The 18639-nt window shown below is 33.0% G+C and overlaps 1 protein-coding gene across 1 annotated transcript in view; it reads right to left on the bottom strand.

The window, feature by feature from the left end:
- Positions 1–526: 526 nt before the first annotated feature.
- The window catches only part of LOC124370050 (4-hydroxy-2-oxoglutarate aldolase, mitochondrial-like), a 37069-nt gene continuing 18956 nt past the window's right edge, over positions 527–18639 (bottom strand). Inside the window, exons 4-7 of the mRNA XM_046828369.1 lie at positions 15793–15951; positions 13469–13571; positions 2634–2767; positions 527–808 (exon numbers count right to left, since the gene is read on the bottom strand). Coding sequence (XP_046684325.1) covers positions 650–808; positions 2634–2767; positions 13469–13571; positions 15793–15951 — 555 coding nt within the window. The 3' untranslated portion in view covers positions 527–649. The remainder of the gene's footprint in view (positions 809–2633; positions 2768–13468; positions 13572–15792; positions 15952–18639) is intronic.

Raw genomic sequence — 18639 nt, 5'->3', positions numbered from 1 at the left:
CTGTAGAATTACTTATCAGAAGTAACCCTTGTACACTACTGAAGAGTATCCTGGAAGAGATTTTGTATGATATGAAAACTGAAGGCCAATATAAACTTTGTAAATATCAATTTGCATTATTAGTTTAATGTTATAATTCTCCATGAACTTGTAAAATAAGAATATTGTCTATTGTTTATTCATATCATTATGATCACTGTCCTGGATCTTACAGGATACAATGGAAAACTGAGGCCAACATCAGGATCTTAATATCCAACTGGACTTGCATCCACCTTGAGTTATAAATTTATTATTACTTCATGGTTACACCAAGATTTAATAGCTTTTTTTATAACTACACATTGATGTAAATTGTTTATCTTTTTGACTAGTGAACCTGTAACCACTGGATTGCTTGCTGAACTCTTTTACGTGTTTCTAAATTGGTTTGGATATCATAAATAACATGAAGATAATTTCAACACAAATAAGTCATTTGTAAATTAGCATCTACTTATCTTGGAAACAAATAAATTAAAACTTGTTATTTTTATAACGTTATTTATTAAACTAAACCCCATAACAAAGCTTAAAAATTACATTGAAAGAGTTTTAACAAATGCAACATATAACTGAAAGACTGCATTCAGAGTATTGAGTAGTTGTATTAAGCTGAGAGGAAGCCGTTCTGCACGAGTTGATCTTTCAGCCGAGCGACATGGTGGGGAGGGAGTGGCATGAGAGGCAGACGACACGGCCCTCCATACATTCCCATTAGATCTAGGGCGGCCTTCATCCCAGGAACCCCCAGGTTTGCCAACATCAGCTGTACCCAAACAGAGAGTGTTAGCTTAATATATAACATTAAAAAGAAATGTAATTGGCTGAGTTCCAGCGACCCTATTACTCATGAGGCTGGAAAAATGTTGTTCCACTCTGTCAATCTGCACAGTATCTCGAAAATAAATTGACCTATACATTTTAAATTTTGCATAAAGATTCATTTATGTATAAGAAGCACTGAGTACAATTATATTGCTTGCCATTCCATGGGATTTAGCTGAGCATTAACGAATACTTTTATATTGGTCTTATGGGTAGCCATTATGGCAAATAGCAGAATAAAGGAATTTCTAAACCAACTCAGTGTACTCATCAGAGATTTTAACATTTGACTTAATATCACAATGTGACAACATGCAACAATTAACCCTATTTAATCACCATATAGAAAAATAACAACAACAAATATTGTAAGCTTTCTCGTGATTCCTTGAATGTTAACCAAGTTATGATCAATATGGCTTCTGTGTCAGTATTTGCCAGCTTTTAGACAATTTTACACATCTTTACTGAAGTTATGAGAAAGCTCCAATCCTTGGCAATTTCTGTTTAACATCTATTTATTGAAGAAGGATCTACACAACGAGCTTGATATATCTCAAAACGTTAATTGTGTAAGCAATGTTCCAACACAGTGTAAACCATAAGACTTTGATATTAGTTATTTTTTAACTATTAAACAAAATTCTTTGGCCTAAAAAAACAAAACCGATTTCCAGCTTGATCATCGGATTTGTATGTAAATAATGAATACAGTGCTTACCAGAGTGTCAATACCAGCTAACCTGCACTGCAGTGCTCCAACTTCTTCCAGCTTGATCATCGGATTTGTATGTAAATAATGAATACAGTGCTTACCAGAGTGTTAATACCAGCTAGCCTGCACTGCAGTGCTCCAACTTCTTCCAGCTTGATCATCGGATTTGTATGTAAATAATGAATACAGTGCTTACCAGAGTGTCAATACCAGCTAACCTGCACTGCAGTGCTCCAACTTCTTCCAGCTTGATCATCGGATTTGTATGTAAATAATGAATACAGTGCTTACCAGAGTGTCAATACCAGCTAACCTGCACTGCAGTGCTCCAACTTCTTCCAGCTTGATCATCGGATTTGTATGTAAATAATGAATACAGTGCTTACCAGAGTGTTAATACCAGCTAGCCTGCACTGCAGTGCTCCAACTTCTTCCAGCTTGATCATCGGATTTGTATGTAAATAATGAATACAGTGCTTACCAGAGTGTCAATACCAGCTAGCCTGCACTGCAGTGCTCCAACTTCTTCCAGCATGATCATCGGATTTGTATGTAAATAATGAATACAGTGCTTACCAGAGTGTCAATACCAGCTAGCCTGCACTGCAGTGCTCCAACTTCTTCCAGCTTGATCATCGGATTTGTATGTAAATAATGAATACAGTGCTTACCAGAGTGTCAATACCAGCTAGCCTGCACTGCAGTGCTCCAACTTCTTCCAGCTTGATCATCGGATTTGTATGTAAATAATGAATACAGTGCTTACCAGAGTGTCAATACCAGCTAACCTGCACTGCAGTGCTCCAACTTCTTCCAGCTTGATCATCGGATTTGTATGTAAATAATGAATACAGTGCTTACCAGAGTGTCAATACCAGCTAACCTGCACTGCAGTGCTCCAACTTCTTCCAGCTTGATCATCGGATTTGTATGTAAATAATGAATACAGTGCTTACCAGAGTGTCAATACCAGCTAGCCTGCACTGCAGTGCTCCAACTTCTTCCAGCTTGATCATCGGATTTGTATGTAAATAATGAATACAGTGCTTACCAGAGTGTCAATACCAGCTAGCCTGCACTGCAGTGCTGCAGCCTCTTCCATCTTGTTCTCTTTGTACAGTTGGTACAACTTGCAGACATCACGGCCCAGAATGTTTGGCAGGGATATAATTCCTCCACATGCTCCTAAAACACGTTTTCACCCTTCTTTCATTCTGATTTCATTACTAAGCGCTTTCATCCTTATGTTAACACATCCTGCTTAAACGCCTGCATTTGATATATCAAACACTATTCATTTAGCCTAATAGCCTGGTATATCATCACATGTTCAACACGTTGAACATCTGCAATTATATCTTTTCCAGATTTCTCCAGATCGTTACATTTAATATATTATATAAAGCTATTTTACATTATAAACTTCTCATTTCGTGAAATCTCTTCCTCTTTTTATGTCAATCATCATCTTCTTATTGCTCTATCTCTCTGTTAACAGACAATTGGTATTGACTTGTTTCACTGATAGTCTGCGGAGCAAGTTGTTTATTTTCATTTATGCACGAATAAGAATTGTATTTAAAGCAATAATCTTTTCATTTTGTGGTTAGTCAAATAATTTAATCCAGCTGTACCAATTTTAACTGGGTTTAATGAGGCAATTGATAATACTTCATTACCTCAATCTTAATTAGTGAAATACTTAGTTCAGAGTACATCAATTAAAGAATTAGAAATTATTGTCATTTCCTAGTCATAAAAGAATACATATTCCAATAATTTACAAAATACAGTGTACAACCAAAGATATGACCATTTTACACTCATCAGCATAAACTTGTCATTATCTATCTATATTTGGGTACATTTTAAATTCTGATTTCATAAAAGGATTGTTCTTTAAATTGTTTGCAATAGAATATTTTGACATAAGTATAAAACGTTGCTGACGTAAGTTGTAGGTCACTCAAATTTCACTCACTCATCATAAAGTAAAACATAATATTGTATCAGCACATTTTTTAAATAACAAAACTAACAAAGAATACATAATAAGACATAGACAACCATCATCGCCAACTAGGACAGAACAAGGCACGGAAGAGTTATGCGCAATTCACATTTGATGACAGCAACCAATGAGTGAAGTTATTTGTACTGCTTTCTTAACCAGGTGTATATTAATTGAAGATATTGTTGTACTTAGGTACAAGTGAGTAAATAACACAAAGCAACAACAGCAAAACAAACTGCTCACAAGCCAACAGCATGGATTCCTAAAAGGAAGGTCAACTGCCACTGCCCTGATACAATTCACAGAACATATAATTGACGAACTAGAAGAGGGAAACAAAGTAACAAGCCTATTCCTCGACTTTAGCAAGGCCTTCGACTGTCTCAATCATAACAGACTACTTTCCAAATTAAGAGCTCTAGGTATGACAGGGACAACGGAAAAATGGTTTCACAGCTACCTACATGACAGGAGGCGGCTTGTCGAGATACAGTACACAAATAACAACATCAAACAGAAGATCAAATCAGAACTCATCAGCGTACGTAGAGGAGTTCCGGAAGGCTCTGTCCTGGACCCCATACTGTACCTCCTATTGACAAATGACCTCCCAAGCTGACTACAAGACTCCTGCCATACAGTAATGTACGCCGACGATACAGCCATCACACTGGCACATAGATCACTGGAAACACTAACACCGCCCTCAACATTACCAAACAGTACTGCACAACAAACGAACTGGTTCTTAATGAAAAGAAAACAGTCCAGCTAACCTTTACTACCAGAAACAAAAACAACACTAACATAAAACTACCAGATATAGAGTCAAAAAACAGCACAAGTACCTTGGAATAACAATAGATTCTACCCTGTCCTGGACAGCGCACATAGACCGCCTTTGCAAAAACAAGACTAAAACAAATAAGTGGCTTGGAAGCAGCAAAAACAGCATACTTTGCCTTATTTGAATCACATATGAGATATGGTATTGCAACCTGGAGAGGCACAAGTAATACCAATCTAGAGAGGATTCTGGTACAACAAAAAAGAGCAATCATATGCCTTGCAAATATCGCCCCACGAGAAAGCTGTCGAGACGCTTTTAAAGAGCTAAAGATCCTCACAGTAGTATCACTTCACATTCAAGAAGTGATTCTACATGCTGTTAATACAGCACAGCTCAGGCATAGAGACATGCACCAGCACAATACTCGTCATGCTGCAGACTTCACACTACCAACTCACCATCTCAGCCTGTTTGGAAGGAAACCCTCATACAAGGGAGCAGCATATTTCAACTGCCTACCAGACCATCTCAAACAAGAACCAATCAAGACACTCAAGAGAAAGCTAAATCTATGGCTACAAGACAATCCTTACTACACAGAAAAGGAATTTTGTGACAGTTAAACATGTTTATTTTTATTAATCTAAATGACTCATAAACCTATTGACTCGATGTACTGTTCTCAAAGAATATGTTATTAAAGTATATTGTCTATTGTCTAAAGATACAATATTTATTTTACTACAAAATTCAATAAACAAATAATTGTATGTAGCAGACTTCTGTATGTTTATGATAAAGGGGATTTTGATTGAATGACTCAAAGTACGTAACGTATCCACAAAGTATGTGTACTGAGGCTCTCACGACAGGAAGGATTTTCTTCTCAACGTGTTGGCTACACTGCCGTGTTCCTTATTCCACCCCTCCGCAACGAGACCGGTTCGAGGTCAGTACGTTGAAAACTGTCGATGCGACAATATGTTTCGTGGAAAATGTCAATCCAATCTCCAGCCTAGTGCAAAAAACTCTGGTTGAGGTTTATAATGAGTTAAAAATTGCATATGGTAATAAAGCTATGAATTGTACAAGTGGTGTCATGAGTTTAAAAAGGGTCGTACGTCTGTGCATGATGATAAGAGCAGAAGACCTTCAATGCGCTCCATAACATTCAAAGATTGACTGTGGATGAACTTTTTGCGATATTTCAGCAAATCTCTAGATCTCTGCTACACAGAACTATAAGTGAAATGCTCGGATATCGGAAAATGTCTGCAAGGTGAGTCCAAAAACAGTTGACAGAGCACCACAAGTTGAATCAAATGGAGGTCAGGCAAGACTCTTTGAGTCGCTACAAACTTTATAGAGATAAATTTCTCCACTCCATCGTTTGGAATTATGGAGTTATTACCTCAATATAAACCTCAACTAGACTGTTTTTACACTTTTGAACAAGAATTCTTTTGTTTTTGTGCAATTTTGTTAAACATTCATTGAGTTATAAATCATATTTTTTTTATTATTAGAGCTTTTTAAATGTTATTGACTAAAATATGGCATTTTGGGTGAAATTTCTTGGATGGAAAAACTGATTCAGGTATTCATACATTACACCTGAATACCAAATTTGGTCTGATTCTGTCTGTTCATTTGGTTGTGGCTAATGTTTACATACATAAGTAAACAAGAGTTTTTTAACCCTTCGACCGCTGATGTCCTCATTTGAGGACGTCGGCATGTTGTGCACATACCACCAACGTCCTCGTATGAGGAAGTTTCATAGTATCGCTATATTTTTGGTATTTATACAGATTTCGATGCCTAGTTTGGTGGTTTGATATCCCAAAAAATCAAACTAACAGATATTTTATGTTTATATGTTGGTAACACTGTTTCATAATAGTCACGTGACTCAAATACTCAAGTGCTGCCATAAGGATGCTTTGCTTATGCTAGGTAGTCGGCAAAAAGCGTCACAACAAAAAGAAGTATTACTTCTATCAACAGACAGTACGGTCACTGATGAATTAAAATCTGAAAAAAAAGGGAAGTAAGTCTTTATAACCAGTAGGCCTAAAATGATCTCCCACTACAATGCCTCCATGGGTGGAGTAGATTCGGCAGACCAAATGCTCTATTGTTATTTAAAGAAAGGTGTACTCTGGACTATTGGAAACAAGTAGCGTTTCACATTTTTTCCAGAATGATTTGAACCTCTACATCCTTTATAAAATGAATTCAGACAAGCCCATTTCAAAATTTGAGGAATGGCTCGGCGACCCCACTCTGGTACAACATACAGGTTTCGGTAATGACCCTCTTTACCATTTACCGGAAAATAAACAGCAAAATTGCTCAGTGTGCAGTGCTCAGAGTACAAGTTCAGGAGGTAAAAGAAGAAAAACTTGTTACGCTTGCAAACATTGCAATAAAGGCGTTCATCCCCGGTGCTTGACAAAGCACAGTTGCTAAGAAGAGGAGAGCGTCATGAACACAAGTTTTGTACATAATTGTGTAAATAATTTTGATTTTTAGTTTTTTTATATTCTGGTAAGATACATATTACATTGTTCAAAAGTGTACAAATACAAGACACACACTTGTGTTTAGACATCTTTTTTTCTTTAAGATGTCTAAACATCTTAAAGAAAAAAATTTGAACTCTCTATACTGACTAAAAATTACATAAGAATATGTCATAAATCAAATTTTTAAATTTTTAGAAAATAATTTCTTGCTGTGTTATTTACTATTCAATTTTCATAAAAATTGTCACAGGTCTTAATTATTACATGTACTTCAATACAAAAATAAATTTTACGAATACAATATTTTTTATTTGTATTGATTTTGGAGTTCAAAATAAAAATGTCATCATAAAACTTTTTTTTATTTTAGGTTTTAGTACTTTTTGAATATAAAAAAATAAATTAAGCTTATATTGAATGTGTTTATCTTATAGTATAGTTAAAGATAAAAAAAAGTAAAAAATATTGTACTAACTTTAATAGTAACGTTTTTAGAATGATTTATGTAAGTACTACAAAAACGGTGATTTAGGCCGTGGCGATTTACGCTATTCAGCCGCACTAAGCACCCGGCGGCCAAAGGGTTAATCCGGGTATCCCAAAATAAGTATTTTAATTGAAAATCAAAATTTATTTTCAAGATCATTGTGACAGGTCAAATTACGACATTTAAATATTCGCGGGGAATTAGCAGACTGTGACGTAAGTAAATCACATGTTATCGGAATTGAGATTTATTTAATTAATAACGGAGAAATATATTAAACTTTATACGGGAACAAATTAAAATAATTAAAATTAGTTAAACATAACCAAAATTTGTTTTTACAAAAGTACCAAATAAAATTACGCAAAAAAGCCAATTGTGGGATAAAATGACTTGCGTATTGATGACATCAGAAAGCACATGTTGCAAAAATTTAAATAAAAAGCTATAGAAAAATAATAAAAGAAAATAGAAAGACTTAAATTGATCAATTATAGTGAACGTGATAAATTTCGATAATTATGAGAAAAGAATTAAATTATATTCAATCGTGAAGACGCTGATTTGAATGGGAGAGGGGATGAGCATTGTTTGAGCCGGTACGCGGGGTTTTAGCCGGAGAATCTTTCTTCTTTCTCTAGAGCTTGTACCGTAGTCGTAATTATTTAGCTGAATCGCGGTAGGAAGTAGGCTCCTTGTTAACTAGACGCGGTGCGTGGACATTGTTTGTTGGTTCGAGACCGGTCAATCAGCTGATCGAGATGACTACGGCGATACGTTCCGACCCGGCTCGCTGGAGAGAGAGGGGGGATCAGTCGAGTCTTGAAGCCACAACGAGAAGGTGCAGACGTCCTGTTGAGAATCGCAGCTCTTCCTCTAACCCTATAGTTTGGGATTTAGAGTAATTCCTTTTACAACAGCAATAGTAAAAGACCTAAACACTGTAAGTTTGCATTGTAAAATCTCATCACTTATCTTAAAATTAAATAATTGGTTCAATCTAAATGGTTTATTTTTTTAAACAGCAAAAAATCAGAAATTGTTCATTTTAAAACACACCAAAATAAATCTATTCTTCAGACCGTGAATTTCAATGATGAATCGGTAGGTGTTTCTAATACAGTAAAGTTTTTAGGATTATACATTGACAAAAACATTAATTGGAAACATCATATTGAAAAATTGGAAAATAAGCTGAGCTCTGCGTGTTTTGCCTTAAAAGTTTTACTAAATATTGTGAGTTTTTCAAGTGATGATGACAGTGTATTATGGTTATTTTTTTCCTCACATGAAATACGGTATATTGGCATGGGGTTCTTCCCCCAAAGCAATTTCTATTTTTATATTGCAAAAAAGAGCTTTGAGAATCATAACAAAATTAAATTTTAGATCATCTTGTAGGTCTATATTTAAACAGTTAAATTTATTGACCATTCCATCACTTTATATATATATGAGGTCTTAATGTATACCCATAAAAACTCACTTAATAATATCACCACAAAAGATCATGATTATAATACAAGACAGAGAGACAGACTTACATACCCAATCCATAGAACTAAATTATTTGAAATGTCCCCTTATTACAAAGGACTAAAATTTTACAATAAAATTCCAATATCTCTATCCTCTTTGCCTCCAGAAAAGTTCTCTGTAAAATTAAAAACATATTTTAATAGAGAAAGAATATTATTCAGAAGCTGATTTTCTAAATGATGCAACCTTCATTAATTAAATTACCCCCCAACCGTATCAAAACATTTTGATGTATATATATTAATTCCACTGTATTTATTTTATCACTAATTATTTTTAAATGTGTTTTATGTTTTGTAAATTATTTTATTTTAGTGTAATAATAGCTACATCTATCTTTATTTAATTTTAATATGAATTATAATCTGTACCTGTATCATTAGAGTTTACTGTTTTATATACTGGATCACTGTTTGTGCGATTAATATTGATTATTTATCAATGAATTGTTAATTATGTTTATAACTTTTTTTTAATTAGGTTTAGTATATTTTAAACTATATTGACGAGTCACCTGTTCATTGTAGATTTTATCTACTACATTTATGTAACGTTATGTGACAATAAATTTCTGATTCTGATTCTGATTTTATCGCGTGTAAATTTAATTCAAGGTTTTAAGTTTTTTCTTCAGTGCGTATTAAGTCCCTATCAGCCTCCGTAATCTTCAAAGTAGTAAGTCCCGTCCCAGCGTTTAGTTAATATCTTTGATTTTTTATACTGTTGTAATTAAAATTTCTAAAGTTTCCCATCTTTCAGAGTCTGAGAATTAATTCAATTTTTTGAAGTATTGTGAATTAAATTTTGGTCATAAAGTTAATATCAAGTTTTGTGTTATATTGATTTTGAGTATTTTGAGAAGAGAACTTTTATTTTATTTTGTTAATTTAAACCATTTTTTGAGAAGTATAAATTTTTAGTTTCATTTTAATTTTAATTCATTTTTAATCAGACTCTTAATTAGATTTGTTCGATTGTGTGAAGTTTTGAAGAAAATCAAATCTAAAGTTTGTAAACTTTGTCAAATTTTGAGTGAACTTTAATCTCGGAATAAATCAAGTACCGTATTTCCGAAAAGTTGTTTTGATTTACGAAGTATTAGCTCCATATAAATTTAATATATGTGCTATAATAACGGTACAAGCTGAAGCAGGGAGGACGTGTACTCGTGTAGATCCACCTGGTACAGTAGTGATGCAATACGAAATTGTGCAATAGTGCATTAAAGTTATAATCAGGGATGGGATATTGTTTTAGTGAATAAATTAACAAAGCAAAGTGAGTACAATTAGTCAGTATTACATCAAAATAAATTGACATCAAAGTGATTTGCTTTGTTTTTCATTGACTATCTCATCTGCGAAGAAATGTGGTAAGTAAAGAAAATAAGCTTTACCTCAAAGAATATTACATTTCAAAACTTATTAAAATCAAAGTGATTGATGAGAACCCAGTGAACACTTTGTGAACTTTATCGTGATATAAATAATCATATTTATCAGAGCCTTCAATAGAGTGATATTCAGTTTGAACTATCATTCAACCTACTTAAAAAACCTGAGATAAATATAGACCTAGTGCTAGTGATATATAACGTGTAGCCTACTTTCACTAACACTAAGTACACTTCCAACAACACCACAGACATTGAAGTTTGATCATTATTTAAATACCGACTTGGAACAATATGACTCAGCCAACAGGGGACCACAACACACGTTAAAAAGCTGATCGTAAGCAAGTCGCACAACTAACGAGGGGCAACACACTTGAAAAACCGATCGTATGCATCATCACAATATTTCTCCAATATGATCAGGGACTTGGGTTCTTCATAGTTGGATCAGGGACTTGTTGCTGGAGGGCCTGGTGGAGTGACGTAAGGTGGTGCTTCTATCATGCATGTCTGACCACACATGGTGTGTTACAGCGGCTGAATTGTACTTTTTGCACTGCATCTCTGTTTTTTCTTGTGTGTGTGTGTGTGTGTGTGTGTTTAAAGTACTATCTGTTACCCGCGGCCCCACACGCATTTAAAAAAATAAAAGTTCTTAGTGTTCTTACTAAAATCACTTTAAATGTAATACGATAGAGCTCTATGATATTTTTCAAACTTAAGAAAAGCATACATCAGGTATATATTATTTCATTGTTGATGGTTAAGAGTATCATAGGATAAGTGGAATTGTGATGGACTCTTACATCAGATTTTGTGCATTTAGAAGCATTTTTGTTTAGAATAGTATAAGTTACATTTCCGAGGTGAGTTTGCCTTGTTGCTCTGACTAAAAAAATATATGTATAAATTATGTAGGTCTCAGAAACCTACTTTAGTTAAGAAGCAGTGCCTATTTCCAGTGCCATAGTTGAGTTTGTCTTGTTGTCTTGAACACAGTAAAAACTTTTCTTTTCTGGCCGCTTAAATTCACTTGTGGTCTAATGTTTATTTAAGTTAATTTATTACACCACAATTGAATATACCTTCTTGCCTTGATCAAGAAAATTTAGACATAATTTTCGTCTCGGAAACTTACTTCCTACTTCAGTCAAAATGTGTCTATGTTGGGTTCTTGTAATCTACTTTCATTTTAACCCTTAGCACGCCGTAGACGGAATAATCCGCGATGTTTTTAGGTCTTATAACGCTGAAGACGAAATAATCCGCCAATGGATAAAAATATATTTAATTACTGTTTTTGAAGTTTATAAGCTTAATATATAAGCCACAATACTAAGTAATGTACTGGCTTGACCAAATAATCCAGTTGCAGCTGTCAGCTGGCCGCAGTAGGTAAACAATAAATTGTTTTGTTGCTGGCAGCTGTTCTCCCACTCCCGTCTGTACGCCGATGACGATACTATCCGCCATTACCGACTGTCAATGGAGCACGCATTGTGCCTTGCATTGTCATTCCTTATACAAATAGTTGTAAAAAGTTATTGTTACCATGTTTTCGGTGTTATAATCAAGTTTTTATTGTTTCTTTTCTGTTGTGTAATTATGGCTGATCACCCAGATGATTCTGATTATGACGATTTTGTTGCTCGGGTTTTGAATGCTACGTTTTCTAGTGCTTATAATAATGTGGCTGAAGATGATATTAGTGATATTCTTTTAAACAATTATACTGACAGTGACGATAATGAGGATGTTTTCATATTTTTCATCACATGTATGATTACTCTGTAACCTGAATTTGATTTTTATTTATATATTCCATTGTTATGAAAAAATATAATTATTTTAATGCAAGTATTACATTATTGTAAATTTTTTTTGTCTGTTATTAGTCATTAGGAATGAATAAAAAAAATTAGCTTTAAGGAATTTTCATTTTCATTTTTTCACCTTAAATGAGCGTAATCTGAAAAATGCTAAATTTAAATCGGCGTTCAAAGGTTTAAGATATTCCAGTGCTATAGATGTGTCTTGTTTAAAAAATATATATATGAACGTAGGACTGAGAAGCCTACTACAGTGAAAGAGCATCAATTTCTGGTATATGGGACATATCCTTATTAAGTTCATGCTAAATTTCGATTATAAGGTTTTGCGTTATAGAAGGCTTGTTGTTTTTCGGACTGTAGTCTCGAAAAGAATGGATTATTGAGGCATGTTAGTTTGTTTCTCTGATTTTCCTAAAGCCACTGTAAAAAAACTATATCACAATGTCAAGGAAGCTAACTAGTTTCAAGAACCTATGAGGTGATTCACAGCTTTGTTCATTAAGGTAGTTTTTATTACAGTGTTTATATAATATTTCAAATACATTAATGTTTGAATTCATCACTGGCGTAATCTGGAGTATAAATTAGATAATAACTGTATCTTTACTATTAGCTTTACACTACTGGCCAAGTACTGTATAATTCATATTTTCTAAAATTTCAATGAAAAGATAATATGTTTGAGCCCTTTAATGAACTTCAGCTGAAAGTCCCAACAGCTGTTAAATGTCAGTTAAATTTGGATTATAAAAGATGAATAATCATTTTTATGAATTCTAAAGTGTTCAAGGAATTATTTCAATCTTTCTCATCATATTAACCTTCCTTAGATTTCAACAAATATTTTTTTAAATAATTAGGTGAATTGGTCCAGCCGACCTCGAGATTAGCGCTTAGCAACACAATTAGCGATTCATTTGTATTTATGAGAGTAGATAACTTGAATGTGTTTGTCTGTTTATTCTTTTTTTATATTAAAATTTCCTGAATACATTTGGTATAGAATTTTACTTTAAATGAATTTGTTGTTTATTTTTTAGAAGTTAAGCAATGTTGTTAATATTATTATTTTTGTACAATATATATAAACAGTATATCATGCCTTTATTAAACTATTGTAAATGTACTGAATATGACGTGAGGTTGAGTCATAGATAAACTTTGTGTCTTTAATAAAGGCATTATTCATTTTCATTTTTATGGTTAGGGAAGAAAGCAGAAACACTCTATGCTGTGTAATCTTTGAATTAATTATGTGGCTATTTTACACCCTCTTTAACAATATCTCCTGTGTACCTACCTACTAAGAGGGACTGCAACAACTGGCATCCTGAAGATTGGGAAACTTCAAAACTCAGGTTTCTCTTCTTTACCTCCCCCACCACCTCCGCTATCTTTCCTACCTGCACAGCAGATGACAAACATTAGTGCTGTGTTTTCTATAACGTGTTTCATGAGTACAAGTCGAATCATTGGGTAAGTCGAATGAGCTTGATGGGGGAATCACAAATTATTTACAGTCATAATGGGGTATGGTGGTAGTCTCCGGAAAATCTTTTTGGAGATTGATGTCATCGTACCATTTATAACATGATATAAAACTCATGTTTAAAATGTTACAGTGTAAAGAGGAAACTGTATACACTTCATAAGTTGTTTATAATTAGGTCAATAAAATTATTAAAAAATCAAACTTTTAACACAAAATCTGTATGCTGTAAAGTAGGGTAGAAATTACATACATACAAGTATACATAATATATAAGATACTTAATTTTGATACTTATTTTTCAAAATAAGAGTCCGATTTTGAAACGACCACATGACTAGTGTTTAAGTTTTGTGTAACATACAAGGAAATAATTCATACTTTCAACTGAGCATTAATATTGCATGGTATTATCAAAATTTTTATTGGGCACTCTCAGTAAGTTTAACGTACAAATCTCTTCAACAATTTTTATGAAGAATAGTTAACATTTATTGAAAACAAAGGCAAAGTCCATAACATTTCTGTAGCCCTTTATCAACATCATCTAAAAATCTATTGCTGGTCAATAGTCAACAGTCAAACCACCCAATTCCATAATATGTAAAAGGTACAAAAAATAGCGTCACTGCAATAAAACTTAATACTAATATTAATTTTAAAATATAAAATAAAAATGATAACATTAGTTTAATTCAAATGATAAAAACTTATATCTTAACAATTTATCTTCAATTTCTTCTTTAAATGAATTGATCGGTTTTGTATTGAAATATTCCTCAAAAGAATGTAGAGACAAATTAGTTAATAAATAATCCTTTACTTCTTTTTTAAATTTTAACAGATCTGTTTCTGTTATAAATTTTGTTGGTATAAATCTGAAGTGGATTTATGAAAATATTTAAGTTAGTAAGACGTTGCTCCTTTTCTTTTATTTGTCAATGAGTACTATATCCTTATTCTTATACTGTATGTTACATAAAATTATTTTGCATACGAGTAATAACTTGTTTTGTGTCATAATAACTTATTTAACACTAATTAATAAATCAGCTTTATTTAAAATTTTTTATATTCGTTACCAACAAGTAACAGCACTCTTTTTGCTCTTGTTATCTAAGGCAAGAAGCTGAGTAAGCCTCCACTTAAACCTAAAAGGTCCTTGGCACGGCTTCCAGAGTGACAAGATGTTCAAGATGGATAGGTGGATTGGTGCCGCCACCTGCCAAAGTGCCATGGAACGGCCACTATGGAGGGGGGAGGGGCAATCTCGCTAGTTCAACTTCAACGTCTATGAATCAGTAGGAGCATAGGGGAAATATCTAGACTCGCTAACACTGAACAAGCCAAATTCACTCCAACCACCATCTGCAGCTAGCTAGATCTGTTCACCAATTATTCCCAGTATTTCAACATCAGCATTAGTGACATGGATTGAGCTTCCCAGTTGAAGTAACATCGATTGCCGTTATTCCCAAATTATAAACTGTTGTATTGCTACAAACCAGTCAGAAATGAACCCCTCTAGGGTACTGCTTATAATGTTGAACCACAATATTACAAACGTAGTGGAAATAGAATAAGAACATACATTAAAGCAAAGAATCTTTTTGGAGAAGAGGTGGGGGTCACTTATAAGGCATAGAAGCGACAAAACAGTATAATGTTTCATAATGAAAACTTTATAGTTTTGTGAGGGACTTTAACCCTTTGTGGATGGCCAAAAATCAGCAAAATATGTCCAGTATTTTAGGCTCAGAAGAATATTCTTTTTTAAAGAAATACTTTTTTGACAAATTTTGAAAAATCTTTTGACTTAGTGTGTGGTATTACATTTTCATCATATACTTTTTTAACGGAATTATGTCAAATAAAGCCTGCTGATATATAAAGATAGTATTGCCAACATAAAAAACAAATTTCCCTTAAAAATAATCATTAAATTTGTGTTTCGAGGGCTTTTATTTACTTTTTTATAAATTGTCTCTGATAAATACAGTTTTCAATAGTTTTACATAAAAAAATACATTGGGATGGTTTTGCTCTGATTCTGTGGATACATCCGTATTTTGTGCACGAAGGGTTAAAACATCTTATCGCTTATTCCAGTGTTACGTAAGATTATTGAATGTTACATGATCATCCTTGATGCCGTAGATGTTGGGATGCTCGGCCAAAGTGAGGATTGTCCGAGTACTGATATCCAAGTTTGTGACACCAGCATTGTTGTAGATGACTACCGGCACAGGTGAACTGTCCGCCACTGACCTGAAGTGAGCTATGATTGCTTCCTCCTGCACAGACCAAGTTTATACATGTACTTTGAGGGCTGTTTAAATACTTTCTTAGTAGATTTCATGCAATTTATTTCAAAACGGGTTTTTTTAGTTAAAGCATAATTTTTCTTAAAACACTAACTTTTTTCAAGTTTATTTTGTTTATTACAAATTAAGGTTACGTTCATGTGTACACTCAAAACTAAATATGATTCTCCAAATTAAATAAAGAAGTAAAATAAAATTGTAAAAAATGTATTAAGAAACATGGGTAACTTTGTATCATCTGAATCTTCAGTAAAAAAGCAAGTGTCTAAGTTGAGATTAGTATGATATTCTGCATCTATTAATGAGTCTATACAAACAAATTGGTAATCCTATCTTTCTTAGAAGTTAGGGTTCAGTAAATTATCTATTTTTCAACATCAGTCCAAGTTGGCACATTTTTTACTAGTTATTGTTTTACAGATACAATTTTTGTGTTTTATATATATATATATATATATATATATATATATATATATATATATTTTATTATTATTTTTTCAGGTTTTCACAAAACACCATGTAGAGTATAGCACATTAATTACCTTATGGTAGATGACATGTCAATTTGTTAAAAATACCTAACCTAAATTAAAATGTAAATACATTAATATAAATTCTATAGATAAGACAGAGAATAAAATTTAAACATAGAACATTGAACATTTAGCATTAATATAAATAAATTATAACTTGTATAAATAATATATAGTAATAAGATTTAAACATTAAATGTTAAACACTAAGCATTAAATGTAAAAATAGAAAGCAAACAGAAAAAATCCCCAACTCAACATGAATAAAGATACACAATTTAAATAATTATTAAAAACTTGTTGCTTTTCAGTCAAGAATTCATTTACACTGTAGAAACACTTTTCCATCGAATAGCCCTTTACTTTATTTTTAAAAACCTCCAAAAAATTCTCTAAATTGACATCATTGGGCTAATTATTATACAAACAAATTCCTCCATACTCATGCAATTTCTCAAAAGGCTTGTGTTTTGTGTAAAGGATAAATAAGAGTACTATTGTGTCTGGTGGAATAATTATGTATATTTGAGAATGAATTAAAATTTGCTATGTTTTTCTTGATCATAATCAGTGTCTGGTATACATAAATTAATGGAAGAGTAAGCAGTTTTAAGTTTCTAAACCTAGGCTTGCAAGGACGCATCATACTTAATACAGTTTATTTTATGGATTATCTTTTCTTGAATTATGGAAAGCTTGTTTACTTCAACTGAGTCACCCCAGAATTCGATGCCATATGTTAGGTAGGAATATACATATGCATAGTAAAATGGTTAGCAGTGTTTTTGTATCTACTTTTGAAGACAGAAAAGAAATCAGATAATATGCCTTAGTATGCTTATTCGATAACAGAAGAACATGTTGTCTCCAAGTAAGACTCCCATCAATGTGAACTCCTAAAAGAAATTGTAGTTTTTGTTAGGTTAAATGTTGCATCAAGGAAGTAGATGTCAGATTTAGAAGTAGTGCTATAATTAAGGTGATAATTGGCTGTCTGAGTTTTTCAGTGTTGAGTAAAAGACCATTTGCTTTAAACCAATTATTCATTTGTAAGAAATCCTGAGAAATAAGCCTGTTCAGTATGAATTTGTCATTATTAGAAATGAGAGCAGTAGTACCATCGGCATACGTAGTTATACTAGAGGTTTTTTTTATATTTGCTGACAAATCATTGATGTAAATAAAAAACAACAGTGGTCCTAAGATAGAGCACTGGGGTACCCCTAAACTAATTGTTTCATGTTTCTTAGTAGAAATCCTATTCTCAAGAGTCACATTTTGTCTGCAGTCAGTGAGATATGATTCTAGTCATCACAATGGACCATCTTGGACACCGTAAAAATGTAATTTTTTAAGCAATATTCTATGTTGGACACACTCGAACACCTTCGAAAGGTCACAGAACACAGCAGCAGTAAACTATGAACAATCAAAAGCACTCGCCACTGTAGAGACCATCTCATTAATAACAATAAGGGTTCCTCTTCCATTTCGAGACCCAAATTTCGAAGGATGAAAACATTCATTCTCCTCAAGATGACTAGAGAGTTTGTTGAGAACTACAGCTTCCAACACTTGATATACTGCAAGAAGGAGAGCAATTGGACGATAGTTGTCAAATTGGGTTTGATCATCTTTTTTTTTAATTGGTTTTACATTACTGTTTTTAAGAGCATCAGGAAAAACACCAGTTTTAAGAGAGGAATTCATTAAATAAGCCAAAGGCTTCTTTAGGAAGCTAGCACATTCTCTAAGAAAAAACACAGGTATTTCATCCCAGCCCGAAGATTTTGTATGTTTTAGCTGCATTAGTGTCTAAAAATCATTTAGGTCAGTCACAGATCTAAGTTGTCAGTAGGTTACTAGGCCTATTCTGTTTTTTGAAGAAAAAAGAAAGATTGTATAAAATTAGGGGACAGCTTAAGTTTATTGGATATATCCTAGAAAAATTAGTTAAATGCATCAGCAATATCAGTTTGATTACTGTTTAATTTATTATTTATTTGTATTTCAGTAATAGAAGTGTGTTTTTTAAAAGACCCTGTTTCTTGTTTTACAATATCTCAAGCAGTGTTACTTTTATTTTCTGAGTTTCTGATTTTTAAACTATTGTAGTTAATTTTTG

The sequence above is a fragment of the Homalodisca vitripennis genome, chromosome X (genome assembly GCF_021130785.1).
Source record: "Homalodisca vitripennis isolate AUS2020 chromosome X, UT_GWSS_2.1, whole genome shotgun sequence".
NCBI lineage: Eukaryota > Metazoa > Arthropoda > Insecta > Hemiptera > Cicadellidae > Homalodisca > Homalodisca vitripennis.
Note: the sequence above shows the minus strand (reverse complement) of the source record. Positions and strands in the feature narration are given on the sequence as shown.